The 16027-nt window shown below is 48.1% G+C and overlaps 1 protein-coding gene across 2 annotated transcripts in view; it reads left to right on the top strand.

Annotated features, from left to right (window-relative positions):
* FAM124A (family with sequence similarity 124 member A) overlaps window positions 1-4585 on the top strand; it is a 105460-nt gene extending 100875 nt beyond the window's left edge. For both annotated transcript variants that reach the window (XM_047723338.1, XM_047723339.1), the window contains one exon: window positions 1168-4585. In XM_047723338.1, the coding sequence (XP_047579294.1) occupies window positions 1168-1980 (813 nt within the window). In that variant the 3' untranslated portion in view covers window positions 1981-4585. The remainder of the gene's footprint in view (window positions 1-1167) is intronic.
* Window positions 4586-16027: the final 11442 nt, after the last annotated feature.

Genomic DNA, 16027 nt, shown 5'->3' with positions numbered 1-16027 from the left:
ATGAAATGTAAGCTTCATGTGGTCAAACACGGAGTCTCATTTTAGTTTCCCCTCCTTCACCTGTAATAGATACAAAATAAATGTATTTTATATTCACCCGTATCTCTCAAGCAGCTGTGGGAAAACCTAGTTCCCATTTAATAGGGAAGCAAGGGTGTCTGTTGTATAGGGAAGGGCCTGCTGGGTGCCAGGAAAGATCCCTGATAGTAAACCATACTCAGGACCCTTATTTCAAGGATTCATAAATTAGATGATCCATACTAAATAGGGCCAGAGCCACTGTCCCCAAATCCATTATTTAATGGAAACTTTGCATAGTAAGTTTGGCCTGCAGGCTTGGGCACTGAGCTAGACCGGATGGAGACTCTGTCTCATATAGAGGTCCCCAGTTCCACAGAACAGAAGCAGGTCCCTGGTGCGCTGCAGGGAGGGCGGGGGGAAGAGCAGAACAGGGTGAGGTGTTAGAGGATGACAATGCTTGTCCAAGCCCTAAGGGGCTTCGGTGGGATCTGGCAGTAGTCAGCAGCACCCACTCCTGTCCAGTCCCTGCAGGGCAGAGTGTATGGAAGAGTCTGGTTCCAGATAGCAAGAGAATAAATACTAATTTCCTGATAGCCCCTCCCTCGTCAAAGATTTACCACCCTGAGCCATGGGCCACTGCCCGTACGATATAGCCTGGCAATCTCACACATACTGGAATGGAGTCCCATGTTGACCTGACTTAAGACTGTGATACCCTACCCTGATCGCCCCCATCTTCCCATCAGTTACATTCAAACAGTGCTGCTTTGGTTGAAGAGAGACACACCCTTCAAATGTTCTTTTTGTATTTACTGGTATCCTCATCTCAGCATCCTTCCGCTCGGCCAGGCCCTCATGCTTGTGGCGAATCCGTGCAGCAAGCAGCCCTCCCTATGTCCTTGAAATAACAATAGCCCATATGGCAGCCAAGGCCTGCATCTCCTCCCAGGTTCAGAGAGGTCTCCTCAGGCTGAGAACTCGGGTCCACACTCACCCAAACTCTGCTACCTCTTGGCTTTAGAGTTTGGAGAATGAGATGTCTGGTAACGTTTGATTGCCACGACACTGCTAGAAGTTTCGAGTTAACATCCTCCTCGCCAGTGACCCTGGTCCTACACTAACATGACGTGCCCTCTTCCCCTACAGGCACAAAGGGTGCACAAGAGGTTTCCTAAGGCTGGCAGAAGCCACCACGTGTCGGAGCAAAAACCTCCTTCCACGCCTTCCCCGAGCACCACCGCCCCGAGCCAGACGCCTGGCAGCAGCCAGCAGCCCCTACCGGACAGCTCACATCTGGGCCCTGGCCAGATAGACCGGCCGAAGGGGCATCCACAAGAAGCTGCCAGACAAGCCAGCAGCCCTCCCAGCCTCCCCTGGTCCTTCCAGAGAAGCAAGTCCTTGTTTTGTCTGCCCACAGGAGACTCCTTCCCAGGCTCCTCAGCTCTACCACAGTGGTTTTCAAACACAGATGGCCCAGGGCACAGGGCGACGGAGGGGAGGCACAGCCACCTCCTCTCCATCGATGACCTGGAGGGGGCCCAGGAGACCGATGTGGACACGGGCCTCCGGCTGTCCTCCTCAGACCTCTCTGTGATCTCTGCCTATTCGGCGCCCAGTCGGTTCTGCAACACCGTGGAAGCAACCCTCCCGCCTGAAAGGTGCAGCAGCCACTGGTCAAAGCTGAAGGGTTTCAGAGAAGGACCGCTGCCCACTGGGAGTGGGGGGGGCACAGAGACCGCCTGGGCTTGCCTCCCTTTCTTCACCAAAGGGCCTTGCAGCTCCTCAGCCCCAGCTGCCACTGCTGCTCCCCCAACTCGTGGCCCCTCCTCACGCACAGAGTCCTCCCCAGAGCCTCCCTGTGATGCTCCCCGCACTGAGCAGACCTCGGGCAGAGACGCCCCGCTGCCCCCAATGCTGGCCGGACCTCTGGACAATGACATGGAGGAATTCTACATCTGAACACCCTCTGCTCTTGTGTTCCAGACACACAGACTCAGGTCCTACTGCCCCACTGGGGTCTGCACACCACCTGTGCGTGCGCTCAGCCCGCTCCCCCAGGTCTGTTGGAAATCCATCCGTCTCACGGGCTCACTAGCACAGGTGCCACACCACCCTTTCTTACCTGAGAGGTGGCACATTTTAAAGACTTGCTGGAAAAACGCTCGCATTTTTATGCAAATAAATTCTAGAGCTTAAGTTGTAAAACTTTTTTCGAATACCCATTTCCTTTTGAGATATGGTTTAGTGCACTTAATACAATTTAAATGCCTCATATCATTATTTGAAATGAAAAGAAAACCTAGTCAGCCGGAGCTGATTCGGCAATTTTTCATACTGTGAAGGAAAAACAATTAAAGCCAAAATGTTGAATGTAGGAAAGCTACTAAGTGACCTGTATGAGAGATTAGTGCACAGTAACAACATACGGCTTACTGGATTCTGCATACATATTTGCATCACCAGGCAACGGTGGCCCTAAGAATTTCCAAGTAGTGCTGATACAGTGCGAAAAGTCAGCTTGATAAAACAGCAAAACACCTATCAGGCTACGGTAATGCCTCGCTGTGATGCCATGCGCATCTGAAAATCTGAATTTATGCAAAAGTAGCTAATATACTTTATAAGGATTTATCCTGAGTAACAGACTCATGGTGGAATCAAAATATGATCTGAGTTCCAAAAACGAGATTTGCATCCACTTTTCAACACCTCCCTGTAACAAGTGGAGTCTACAGAGGACCACTCCACTCCCGGGATTTATGTGGCTCCCTGAGGAACCGCTCACTGGAGTCACAGGATAACAGGATATTGGTCATAGGGGTAGCTAGGCTTAAGACAGTTCCATTTTAAAAACCACCATCCAAGGGCTATGTATATATGTATGTATATAAAGGACAGGAGCCACACTTTATACTGCTCTCTCCAGTAAACATGTATTGCCACACACCCTGATCTTTCTGTTTCTAAACAATCTGCAAACTTTTTCAGTGGCACTTTGATGGCACAAATTAATAAAGGCCCCCATCTTCTCCAAATGGGAAGTTTTATACAAAACGTTGTCCTGGACAGACCCTGTTTCATTGCCAGCCTTCCACAAGTGCATAGAAGCCTTAATTAAAGCTGGCGCTCTAGCCCAACCTTAACCTTTTCTGCCTGTTTTCTGCTTCTGTCGAAGCATGAATGATATTTAAATAGCACCTCTCTCCCACTCAGTGAGGGCATGTTTACAGCCCCAACCTCAGCAGTGCCGAGCACGGGGCACGGTGACACCGTGCCTGCCTGCTACCTCCCTTTGGGAAACAGGAGCATGGACTTCCTGGCCTTGCTCACTTCCTAGTCTGGTGCTCCTTGCCTCCGTGACTCCTGGTCCAGCTTTCCCCTCTCTGAAAGCTTCCACACCAGTCTGGAAATGGCCTCAGGATCCCTTTCAACACTGCTCTCCAGGCAGCCATGAAGCCTTTGCCATTCCTGCAGTGAGAACCTTAGATCCTGCCCCCGACATCCAAATGATAAGATTCTCCAAGTTAAGTAAATAAAAACATGGTCTCTTCTACTTTTAGGCCAGGAGCAAACAAACTTTCTAGAAAGGGCTAGATAACGAACGTGGTAGGTTTTGCCAGCCATTTGGTTTCTGTTGCAATGACCCTGCTCTGTCGTTGGAGCATGGAAACAGCCAGGGGAGATGTGTGAGTGAGCGGGAGTGGCTGGGTTCCAATCAAATCTTATTTATGAGAACAGACGGAACCCTGGGCTGGAGAGAGGCTGATCTAGGACCTCGGGCGCAGCCAGCAATAAGGGATCTGCGTCTGCAGCCCTCTGCTGCCACGGGGTCCTCCTGTCATGCCGGTGACCCCAGAAGCACAGGGCTCAGGGCCTTGAGGGGCTTCTTTGTGCAGAGATGGTTCTTAGTAAGCCACCAGCCATCCACCTCCCATCCGGAAATGTGACTCAAGGCAGCAGGGGGATGAAAAACCACAGGTTCGTGTTAGGAAGGAGAAAAATAACTCCAAGGTGTTGACACCAGCTCGTGAGCAGCAAAGGTCAGTGAGGCATAAACAAATGGACTACCGTCCAGTGATGGCTCCTCCTGGTGTGCCCCATCCGTGCCCTTAGTTTAGTTTAATATACTTGCATGCACCCCTAGGATTACTTCGGAACCCAAACCCTGATGCTCTCCAGTCCCACCTCTTCTTAGTAACCCACCCTCAGCACAGTCCAGTCTACCAACTGAGGGGCCCCAAAGGATGTCGGGGACACCATTCAAAAGCAGGAAATGCAAGATGCCCTCAGAACATGAGGGGAGAATGGAGGAACCCAGCATAGACCACACTCAGGCATTCTCCCGCCTCCCTCCCAGGCTATGCTTGGGAGCGGCAGTACCCTCTGTGCAGAAGAATGTCACAGAGACATACTGACAAAAGCCTGGCTTCCACTTCTGGCCACTAGTATTTATTTTCCTCATCCAGGAAGGCTCCTGACACCCAATGGGGGATCCTGACTCTTGGACTGCTGTTGTTGTAATGGAGGCTGGCCTACTGTGAATGCTCAATAAATGTGTTCAATTAAAAAAACATGAAGCTATCTCAAATTATTTCTCTCCTGGACTGGGTTCTGAGGTATAGGAAATCTAGATTTTAGCCCTAGGTTTTTGGGGGTTTTTTTGTTGTGGTTTTTGGGTTTTTTTGTTTTTTGTCATTTAATGGAACCCTGTCTCTTATCTTGACCTTACACCTCCCCCCAGCATGGCCCAGGGGAGGGGGGAGGGGAAGGGGTCTACTAAGTGTCCCAGTCTAGTTCACAACCCATCCCTTGTCTCTTCTCCAAAAAGACTTCCCAAGTTACTGCTCATGATCCCATCATGGTGCCTAAGCACCACCAAGGAGCCACTATAAAGATGAGATGTTTCTTAGACAGTTCCTAACTGACCTACCAAGCCCTGCAAAAGTCATCTCGGGTCACCCATGGGGGTGGAGTGGTGAGCTACCAAAGATACTTGTATTCTGGGAGCGTGGACATGTGGTTGTACAAAATGGGTTATAGTGCTGGGTGTCCCTTGAGCCCTGTGACCCAACACAAGGGAATAGTTACATGGAAGCCAGTTGGACTACACTGTCTAGTGTGTTCCAGGTGAGACCAAATGTTTACTTTTACTGGGAAGACCTCTGAGCCCACAGCTGATATCGTCAGTCCGCCTAATTTAGGAGACATGCAGGAGAAATCTATCCTCCTCCAGGGCTTTCTGTAGATGAATGAATTCTCCTATTCATCAGGTAAGAAACACCTAAGTAGACTCAGAATTCCTGGAAGAGACTTTTGAGGGTAAATATAACTGTGGAGAGCTTCTGCCTCCCAAACCCCCAGATGGACATGACCCAGTTATGGTCAATGATCTCATGTCTGCATTTCAGGAGAGCAGTGGGAACAGCCCAATGGTCTTCCTCCCCCTCCCTGCCCACCACATTACTCTGTGTTCCTGGTCTGAACATAGATGTCTCCTAGGATTTATAGGATTCTGTTTCTCTTTAATTCTCTGGAAATACAATTGATCAGATCCGGCAGAAGTTTGAGACAATAACATGAGAAATTGACATCACATTATAAAAATGGGTTCATGAAGGGTAAAGAAGCTGAATTTATATATTTTTATATAATCACACTCTTCCAACTTTCACTGAAGTCTTTTCTCTAATCTTTGGGAACAGAAGTCCAAACACAAAATGTCTTTAAATCCCATCAGATGAATAACAGAAGCAAACCTTAATGGTAATATCGGCACACTTGATTCTTTTTTAACAACTTCTGTTTTAGAGATGTGATAACTATTATCCAGTTATGTGCTCAGAATTAGGATCAATATATCCATTCAAAACAAAAGTAACCAGAGTATTTGGTGAAGCTGAAAAGGCCCCTTCTCTGTGCCCTTACGACATGCTCCCTAATATCTCCATCTGTAATGAGGGTCCCACCTCCTGTTGCCTAAGATGGCATAGAAAAAATGTTTCCACACATGGGGCACAGCCCCTAACTGGCGTGGTCTGGGTAAGAATCATCACAACCACCCCATCTGACACATTTGTCTTTTAAGTCGAATGAACGAAGCCAGCCAGGCTTCCTTAGGTCAGCCCTGCCCAATTTCCAGAACAAAACCCGGAGCCTTTTGGGCAGGAACAGCTCTACATGTTCGTGGCACTGTCCAAAAAAGGGCCTGGTGAATAGAATACTTTGGGGCCAAGTCACGGTGCAGGCCAGCTGTGGGGAGGCTTTGGTGCCACCTGGTGGCCGCCCTAGCCGGAAGGGTCAAGCAGCCCCCCTTTTCCTGGAGACGGCTCCACCCAGATGAACAAAAAGGAACCATTTTTCTTCCATTTATTACTCTGCATTTAATTATTTCTACAAGGTACTGAGGCAACTGAAATCACAAGGACTTAAGACAATGAAGATAGAAGTAGAAAATCAGGGCTAGGGAGAAAAGAGTCCATAAATACACCAACGATAAAAACGTAACTGCTGGGGAAGACCTTCCCAAGAGCCAAAGCAAAAAGGGAAACATGAATAACGCAGTTCCCCGGTGGGATTTGAAGATCTAGCGACATTGTCTTATCCTCATTGTTAACTTAACGTTGTCTCAAGGTTATTCCTCAGTGGGAACCACGTTTTTCTTAGCACAGTTTCTAAAATTACTTTCTCAGAAGGGGATTTCCATGAGGGATTTTGTCTCAAAGGTTACTGGGTTTGGTCCAAGAGGATAGCTTTCTTGATGGAAGGCTGGAATTTATAAGACCTGGAGGAGTGGGCACGGCTCAGGCTTCAGGTGAACCTCCCTAGACCTCCCCAGCCACATTGTGGGGAGACGGAAATTTGGCCCTCGGTGGAAAGGCTAAAGGCTGGCTTCCTCCGGTCTCTTGAGACCCAATCTGTAGTTTGGCAAGTGGAGGGTGGGGGTGAGGCCCACATCCTCCTGAGAGACCAGAGGCCCCCACCCCCAGTTTCAGCCTGCAAGCCTAGAGTCTCCCCTTCTCCTGAGCCCCTCTGCAACCTCACCCTTGCCCTGTGATCCCAAAATCCACTCCATTCCCTAACCTCTCCCTGTTGAGAGAGGCTTCTGGCACACAGAAGCCCTTCCACATAACTTATAAATCCCCTCAGCACCCCTCCCTGAGCTTCTGGAGAGCCCATAGGGATTCAGGTCCCCGCACCTCCTTTGTTGCTCTGCGTGGATTGGCTTGTCATGCAGCAAGCACTTACTGAGTTCCACTGCGCATCAGGCTGGTGCTGGGGACCCAGAACTGAACAGCTTCACTTCTTCTGTGAACCAAGGGCAAGTTATTTCACTTCCCTGAGCCCCCATTAGATCATCTGTAAGACACGGACAAGAATATCTACCTTGGAGGATAATGAGACTTAAATTGTGTCATTTGCATGAAAGCCTCCCGGGGTACCTTCGACATAGCTGCTGTGGAACTATGGCTGAGGCTCTCTCCCTCCCCTCAGGCTGCAAAGGGTCACCTGCTCTGCCCACCAGACTCCCCACGATCCTTGGTGGCTGGGAACATGGACAAGGACCGCCTTCCAGGTGCTTCTCACAACACAGGTTCTCCTTGTGCCTCTGGACACTGCGTCTCTGGACAGAATTTCACCCGATGGGAAACCGTCTATCATCACATGCTCAGCCTCCTGGCTCTTCTCCTTCCTCCATTTCAAGCCACTGCCACAAAGCCAGACCTTGTGCCTTTACCACCCAACTCCCTTCCCTAACCCCCCTGTCCCTCAAGCCTGTGAAACTCATTCTGCCTTCCCGCCTCCTCTCTGCTTAGGGTTCCAGACTGACTGGTCCACAGCTGACCACTGCACCCTGGGCCTGTGTGGCATCTACACGCTCCACTGTCCCCTCGCCACAGTCCTAGCCACCCCGCGGTTGCTGCCTCACCCCTCCATGGAGGCTCACTCCTTCCACTCCACCATCCTTGCCACTTAGCCAACCTCCATGCAACTTACACACCTGCTCTGACTTCCCAAATGCCCTTACCCCACCTGAGTCTGCACTACTTTCAGCAGCAAGCTCACCCCCGCCATCCAGCCGGGACCAGAGCCACCCACCACCCCCTCAGCCTCCCTCCCTATTCCATAAGATGTGTCCAACTTCAAGGAGGGAAGACACAAGACGACACTAACAGGTAGAATGGATTGACTGTCAGGTCCTCTGCCCTTGGAAGTTGTCTGAGGACTGAAAAGCAGCCCAGCACAACGGAGGAAGTTGATCTGTACAGCGGGGACCGTCCTCATCTTATTTCCACTCCAAGAGTTATGTTCCACTTCCTGCAGAATGAGCCTCCTGTGCCCAATACAAGTAAATCACCCCACACCGGCGGTTCTGGAATCCTCCTTGGCCATAAAGCTTAGCAGCAGTCTGGGCCCTAGAATTATCACCTGAGCTGGCTAGGCAGACCTGCAGGGACCCCTCTGCTTCTTTGGTCCATGTCCGAGCTCACAGCCCTGCCGCAGACCTCCCGGGAGTGATTCCCTGTCTAGCTTTGCCTTCGTGCTTCTGCTAGACACAGTGAACTGTCTGTAGCAACGGAGGGGGGCACTCGGGGCACCTGGCAGCAAGCTCAGGAGTGTGACCCAAGCACATGCGGTCATCCTGGGGAACCCTGCCTGGTCCCAGTCCTGCTCTGCCAAACCTTGCCTCTCTCGATCATTCAGTCACACGCTTCCCTAGGGGCCGGACCTAACCTTCAGCTACCTGCATACCCCACATGCACACATCTGGTTCCCAAATCAGTGTGACCCACGCCCAACTGGCACACCCAACAGACACTCCAGGCAAGACCAGCTCCCTCCGCCCCGCGGTTCTTCAGTTCTGTGAATGGTTTCTTCTCTCTCCTCATCATTCACGTTCAAAAACCCAGATTTGAATGTCATCCCTGAGACTTACTGGCTGTGCGACCCTGATCAAAATACTTCATTTCTCACCCTTGGTTTCTTTATTGGCAAAGTGGAGCAGATCAGAGCTGGCTGCAGGGTGCTCACCTCAGAGGCAAAATGAAGAGGATATGGAAATAGTCAGCAAGGTTAATAATATTTTAAGAAAGGGGGCCTTGTTCATAAGGCCATTCTAAGGAACAAATGACTTCAAGAGGCAAAGTCTGGCACGGCAAGAGGTCATTTCCGCCTTTCACATTAGCAAAGGTCTTAAAATAATACTCGGTTTAAGTTATATGTGGCTCTTAGCAGTCATTGGCACAACCTTTTTAGAGAGAAGTGTGGCAATAGATCTATCAAATACTTATACACTGTCATTCAACTTCCAGGCTCTATCCCTGGAGAGATGAGGAAATTATCCAAAACAGAGGTAAAGCCTTATGTGTCTGTTTGTCACAGTACACTTTTGAATAGTAAACCACTAGGAAGCAGCCGGAATACGTGTACATACTGCCCTTGACCACACAAAATAGCACAGAGAAAAACAGACTGTAAAGGAGTAGGTCAAAATATTACAACTTTGCCTCCAGGTAGTGCAATCATGGGTGGTATTTTTTTCTGCTTCATTTTCCTTTTGGTACTTAACATATTTTCTTTGATAAGCATTTGTTAACTATATAATGAAAAAACAAGGATAATAAAACTAGGAAAACCCAGCCACCGTTGAATGTTCTCAATGTTCACATCAAATCTGTCCCCATTCTTGCTTATTCATCCTCTCCAGGTCAGACAGACTTCTGTTCCTTTCCCTGCAGCCCCAGCTGCACAGGTGGAGATAGTCTAGTGATTACAACAAGGGTCTTCTAACGCTGGTCCCTTCCTCACGAGCTGTGAAATCTTGGACAAGTTCTATGATCTTCTGTGACTCCATTTCCCCATCTGTGAAGAGTGCATTCAAATACTTCACCTCTGAGGAAATTAGTCTGTATGATACAGAAATTGGCTTCATGGACCCCCCCGCCCCCAGCCATGAAGGGGGTCAGCAACGATGGTAAGGTTCCTAGTAGGACCACAAGAGACAAGAAGCCCTTCCCCCATTTCACCTACCATGTAACCCTCTTGGACTCTGATATGTCCCCATTTGGGGGGAGAGGAGCCCTCAATTATAACTATAATGGAATTTCCCTAGGACATACAGTATGATGGCTTTAAGTCAGAATGAATTTGATTTAAGGAAAAAGTAGTATTTCTGCATCCCTGATTTTGTTGTCTGAGAGCCATGCCCACTATCCAGTGTCTTTATAACCATGTTATCCCCTTCCTAGGCTATGGCCATAGACTCTCAACTTGTTTCTGTGGTTCTAACATCTGCCCGCTCTTACCAATTTTTTTTTTAATGCTTTGCACACACTCCTGCTCAAGACCCTGCCCACCTCCCTTTGCCCACCAAGCAAAAGTACTCTCTCCCCAGATACCCTCTCAAGACTTTCAGCACTCAGCTCCCATCACCTTCTCCATACTAGCACTTGCTATTCTATGCGCCAGCCAAACAGGCTCTTGAGTCTCCACCAAATATATCCTGTGCTTTCCCATCCACATGCCAAAGCTCAGGTTATTCCTCCAACTCGGCCCCTCCAAAACCTACCACCCACCAAAGCCCAGTGCAAAGGGCACCTCCTTCAGGAAGCCTGTCTGGATCTCACTGCCAGAGCACATTGCCTGGTGCCAGGATGGGCAAGTTCTCGGTTGTCCCTAACTCAGGACAAATCACAGGGTGCTCTGTCTTGCGGTTGTTGAGCCACAAAGCTGATTATCCAGGCAAATGATATACTAGTCCTTGGTCCAAAGCAGTACCTCAGTAAATAAGATTCAACCGAGTGAGCATGTGAGTGAGGTCTTCACGTTGGGCACAGTTCCACAGTGGGCCCAGCTGGTGTTCCTTTCATGATAAACCCCCATGCTCACATTCCCAAGTCAAGGCCCCTGACCCTGATCATGATTAGTCAATCCAAATGTCCTATGGGGTCGAGAGGGAGAAACTGTATGCAGCGAGCAAACTCAGGAGGATGTGCTGAGCAGGTCCAGATTTACCCAAACCTCAGCCATTTACTCTGGCTTTTGTTCTCAACCCCATCAGCCTTTATGCCTCCAGACTAAAAGCTCCTGAATTGTCTATCTGTTGTATGGAATTCTCCCCATTCCCCCCTCACCTCTTTTTCTATTTTAATTATTTTTTTTCTGGGCCCTTCATTCTCCCCATTACGTATTTCTGAGTCACTCTATGCACACCCACGTTTGGATCCAGACACACCCTGATTTGGACCAAGAGAAGAGTTGTTACTCTGACCTCTAAAATGTTTCTTGTCTTTACAAACATTGAGGGCTAAACACTGAGGGCACTTGCTCAGAGAACCTTTTTCCAACCTAGAATTTACCCACCATTTCCCTACAGACGTCCTATGTGTACATAGTTATTTTTAAACTTTACGCCCACTAAACTCTTGGCAAAAACACAAACTGAACGGATTTCAAACCCAACCGGCTTAAACCCACATGTTTGAAGAAGAACATTGAAATGGCACGAATGCACTTTCTTGCTCTCTTTGATGTTTGTCAGGTTAGAATTAGAGCCTTTCAAGGGAAGGCCAGGGGTTTATGTATTTGACCTGTTTCTTTGCCTCAGTCTGAAAATCATTTCCATTGTCACCTTCCAAGATTTCCCTCAGGGTAGACCAACCAAGGCCCCTGGAGGCTTAGTACCTTCAAAGCCACATATGTAACATACAACAGCTCATGGGGTGCCCTTGGATGGGACGGTGCATCGAGAACTTCATTCAGAGCCACAGCCACTCCCTGGAGCTGCGGGTCCCATTTGCTTTGCACTGTCACCACACCATCTACTTACTACGCAATGATTCGCTTATTTCTGAAATCCAGCGGACAGCTAGCAGACTCTCCAACGCTAGGTCACTGGGCACTGTGGTACCATAACCCAAGCAGTGGGAGACAAACAATGATCATAGGGAAGGGAGCCACTAATCTCTTCCAAGCGGTGTGGCTCAGAGCATTGGTCTTCCACATAGCACGTGAGCAGCTCGGAAGCCACCTTTCTCAGAGATGGGTCAGACCTCAGAAGGACTGCCATGTCCCAATCGATCCTGGGAGAAAAGGCAGCAGAGAACACCTGAGAGCCTGCAGTCAAGAACCTCTCTGCATAAGCCCCTGCAGGAGATGGTGGTGCATTCGCAGCCCAGGAGGAGAAGAGAGGAGAAAGGGATGGAATCTGTGTGCTGGACCACATCACTGTCCTATTTCAAGTCCTTCAGTGGCTTTTCCTTGCCTTCGGACTAAAAATCCAAGTGCCTGTCCCTGGGCCACAAACGCCTACCTGATCTGGCCCCTCATCTCTCTCTCAGCCTTCCTCCCATCCCTCTACCTGTCCAGCTCCCACTCTGCCGACCGGACATGCTTCCTGCAGTTCACCCAACACTCATATAACCTGCACATGCGGTCTCCTCTGCCCGGGACGCCCCTCCCCCTCCACATTGCTCCCTGATTGCCTTACTCTTTCGGGCTCAGTTTAAAAGCCCTCTCTTCTACATGAACAGACATTTCTGCAAAGACATCCAAATGGCCAACAGACACATGAAAAAGTGCTCCACGTCACTCGGCATCAAAGAAATACAAATCAAAACCACAATGAGATACCATCTCACACCAGTCAGAATGACTAAATTTAACAAGTCAGGAAACGATAGATATTGGTGAGGATGTGAAGAAAGGGGAAGCCTCCTATACTGTTGGTGGGAATGCAAGCTGATACAGCCACTCTGGAAAACAGCATGGAGGTTTCTCAAAAAGTTGAAAATAGAGCTACCCTATGACCCAGCAATCGCACTACTGGGTATTTACCCCAGATACAAATGTAGTGATCTGAAGGGGCATGTGTACCCTAATGTTTATAGCAGCAATGTCCACAATAGCCAAACTATGGAAAGAAACTAGATGTCCATCAATAGAATGGATAAAGAAGATGTGGTATACATATACAATGGAATACTATGCAGCCATCAAAAAAACAAAAACCACAAAAACGAAATCTTGCCATTTGCACTGACGTGGATGGAACGAGAGGGTATTATGCTAAGCAAAAGAAGTCAATCAGAGAAACAATTTGAGAATCAAGGTGAGGGGTTGTGGGGGGAAGGGAGGGAAAAAATGAAACAAGAGGGGACTGGGGAGGAGGACAAACCATAAGAGACTCTTAATCTCAGGAAACAAACTGAGGGTTGCTGGGGGGTGGGGGAGGAGGGATAAGGTGGTTTGATTATGGACATTGGGGAGGGTATATGCTATGGTGAGTGCTGTGAAGTGTGTAAGCCTGATGATTAACAGACCTGTACTAACACACCTGTACTAACAGACCTGTACCCCTGAAGCAAATAATACATTATGTGTTAATAAAAATTAAAAATTAAATAAATAAAATAAAAATAAAAATAATGCCCTCTCCTCTAAAAGGTCTTCCTTGACCATTTGTCTCTGTCTCCCTGTCACCTCATTATCAACACACACACAGATTTCCCTCCCTCCATTCCTTTTCTTCTCCAATCAGCCTCTGGTCCTTTTTTCTGATAGGGATCACAATGTTTAAGTGTCTTTTTCTGTATATGGCATTATTTTTCATTTGGCACCCTCACCTCCATGATGGCAAAGGCGACCCCTAACTTCTATATCATTGTCCTTCAAGGTCTAGCATTGGGCAGGCGCTCAATAAATATTTGTCAAAAGGATAAATGAGTGATTTCCACGTGAAGGATGAGCATTGCCATGTATTTGCATGATTTTAGTCCACAAGCCTAGAGTACGCGATCTATCAGTTTCCCTTGTTTGTATACATCAAATGTTATCTCCTGAAGCCCTGACCTACTATCCCCATGTCACCACAGGAAATTTGATCATTGCCTTCACCGGGGCTCCCACCCCCTGTCCAGGAATGATGTAATAATGTGGGCTTCTCCAGAGCTGGGAAGTCAGGGGAGGGGCTGGGGCTTGTCCATGGCAGTGGCCTCGTGACCACTAGAGTAGCACTCTGGTCTCAAGTATGACAGGAACTTTGCACCAGGCAGGCTCGAAGGAGACCTCACAACTGTCTATCTCACTGTCCCCAAACCATCCTGTTATAATGTAGAGATAGAAACAAACCCATACTTTTTAGGGGTTCATAGTCTACCAGTAGAAGCAAACCTTTAAACACACACGGGCCCTACAATGAGATCATGGTGATGACACAAGAAAGAACCACTGTGCTGCCCAGAAGCAGGATAAATAACTCTTCCTGGGGAACAAGGAATGCTTCCTGGAGGAGGTAAATGTTTGCATTAGGTCTGGGAAGATGAGTGAAAGCCCATGATGCCAGAGAAAAGGCATGCAGAGTAGCTATGCTGTAATTGGGAAAGTTGGAGAACATGAAGGAAAGGAATGCTGGATCTAACTCCTCCTTGAAAAACAGAAGCTTGTGAAAAACTGCCTCAACCTCATCATCCAGGGATATTGGCCAAACCTAGCCTGGCTGTTGAGCTGATGGGCACAGACTGCAAAGGTCTCTGCTTGCCATAGAAAAAGGAATGCAGAGAGAAATAAAGCATTAATTTAACCCTCCTTGGAGAGTCCTGTTAAAAGGGCAGGGGACTCAAAATACCACCAAAGGTACACGGCATCACAGGGAAACCAGCATTATATGTGCTCACCTGATAATGGACATGATGCTTTTGGCTGTAGATCAAATTTATGATGAGGTTGAGTTGTATTTTTATTTGCTCAATGTATGCTTGAGGGTACATTCTGGAAACCTGCCCATTATTGTATAGAGAACTTGGAGCATCATCTTACCAGTTGAAATTACTCGAGTCTATTACTGTTGCTTTGCTTTTATGAGCTACTGTTGATCAGATGTCGCCTTCATTTAGCACTGTGCCCTTGGTCAGCAAAGAAACCACCGTATCTCAATGTGCCCACTGAAGAATACGTTCTATGCTAATGATGCTAAAACAAAGAGCTGACATGTATTGAGAATTCAGTGCCTTGTGCTAAGTCCTTTCTACACATGATCTCGTTCACTCTTAGATAGATGAAGTCATAGTTTCCACCATTTTCCTCAGGAGGAAACAAGCACAGAGAGGACAGGAAATTGCCTTTGATCACACAACAAGCAAGTAATACATTCTCACCATTCACTCATTCACTCATTCTGCTAAAGAGAGACACTGAGCGTTGTTAAGTTACACCAGCACATGTAAAGCTGAATGTAATGTGAACTCTCCCCTGGGGAGCATACTGTACAGCAGGTAAGGGCAAACAACACAGACAACCTAGAAGGAAGAGGGAGGTGCCTGGAAAGTGACAGGAGCATTCTGTTCTCGTAAAGAAGGGAGGAATCACTCCTGCGAAAGCAAGTAGCAACTCTGCTGGGGTTTGAAGAAGGGTAAAATTTTAGGTATAAGATGTGAGAACGTCCTTCGAAGCTGAAGCATTTAAGCTGAGATTCCCCAAGATGAGAGTAATTAAGCCAGAAACATCTAATATAGCATAGGTTATCATTACTTTGTAAACAAAATATCGATACATTCCCTCTGCTTATTCGGGTATTTAATTGTACGCAGAATTCACAGTGTGGTTCTTAGACATGACGCCTGATGGTGAAAACCTGGCAGGAGTAGCACATGGTTGTCCAAGGCTAAATTCAAGGTTTCAAATGTTCTAAGCAGATTCTATTAAAATTCTATCCCCAAGACCTAATGATGGTCATTAACAGATTAACTCTAGAGAAAACCATCTCCTTTTAAATGGGAAGGCCATGCTTGTACTGGATAAAAGTAGAGTGTGCCTGGTTTAGAGTCTGACCCTGCCTTTGGAAAGGTCCTCAGGACTATACAGGTATAATACATGAAAGATCTGTTTCAGGGGCGCCTGGGTGGCTCAGTGGGTTAAGCCGCTGCCTTCGGCTCAGGTCATGATCTCGGAGTCCTGGGATCGAGCCCCGCATCGGGCTCTCTGCTCAGCGGGGAGCCTGCTTCCTCCTCTC

This window comes from Lutra lutra, chromosome 3 (assembly GCF_902655055.1).
Source record: "Lutra lutra chromosome 3, mLutLut1.2, whole genome shotgun sequence".
Classification (NCBI taxonomy): domain Eukaryota; kingdom Metazoa; phylum Chordata; class Mammalia; order Carnivora; family Mustelidae; genus Lutra; species Lutra lutra.
The sequence above is the reverse complement of the archived record's forward strand: the minus strand, read 5'-3'. Positions and strand labels throughout refer to the sequence as shown.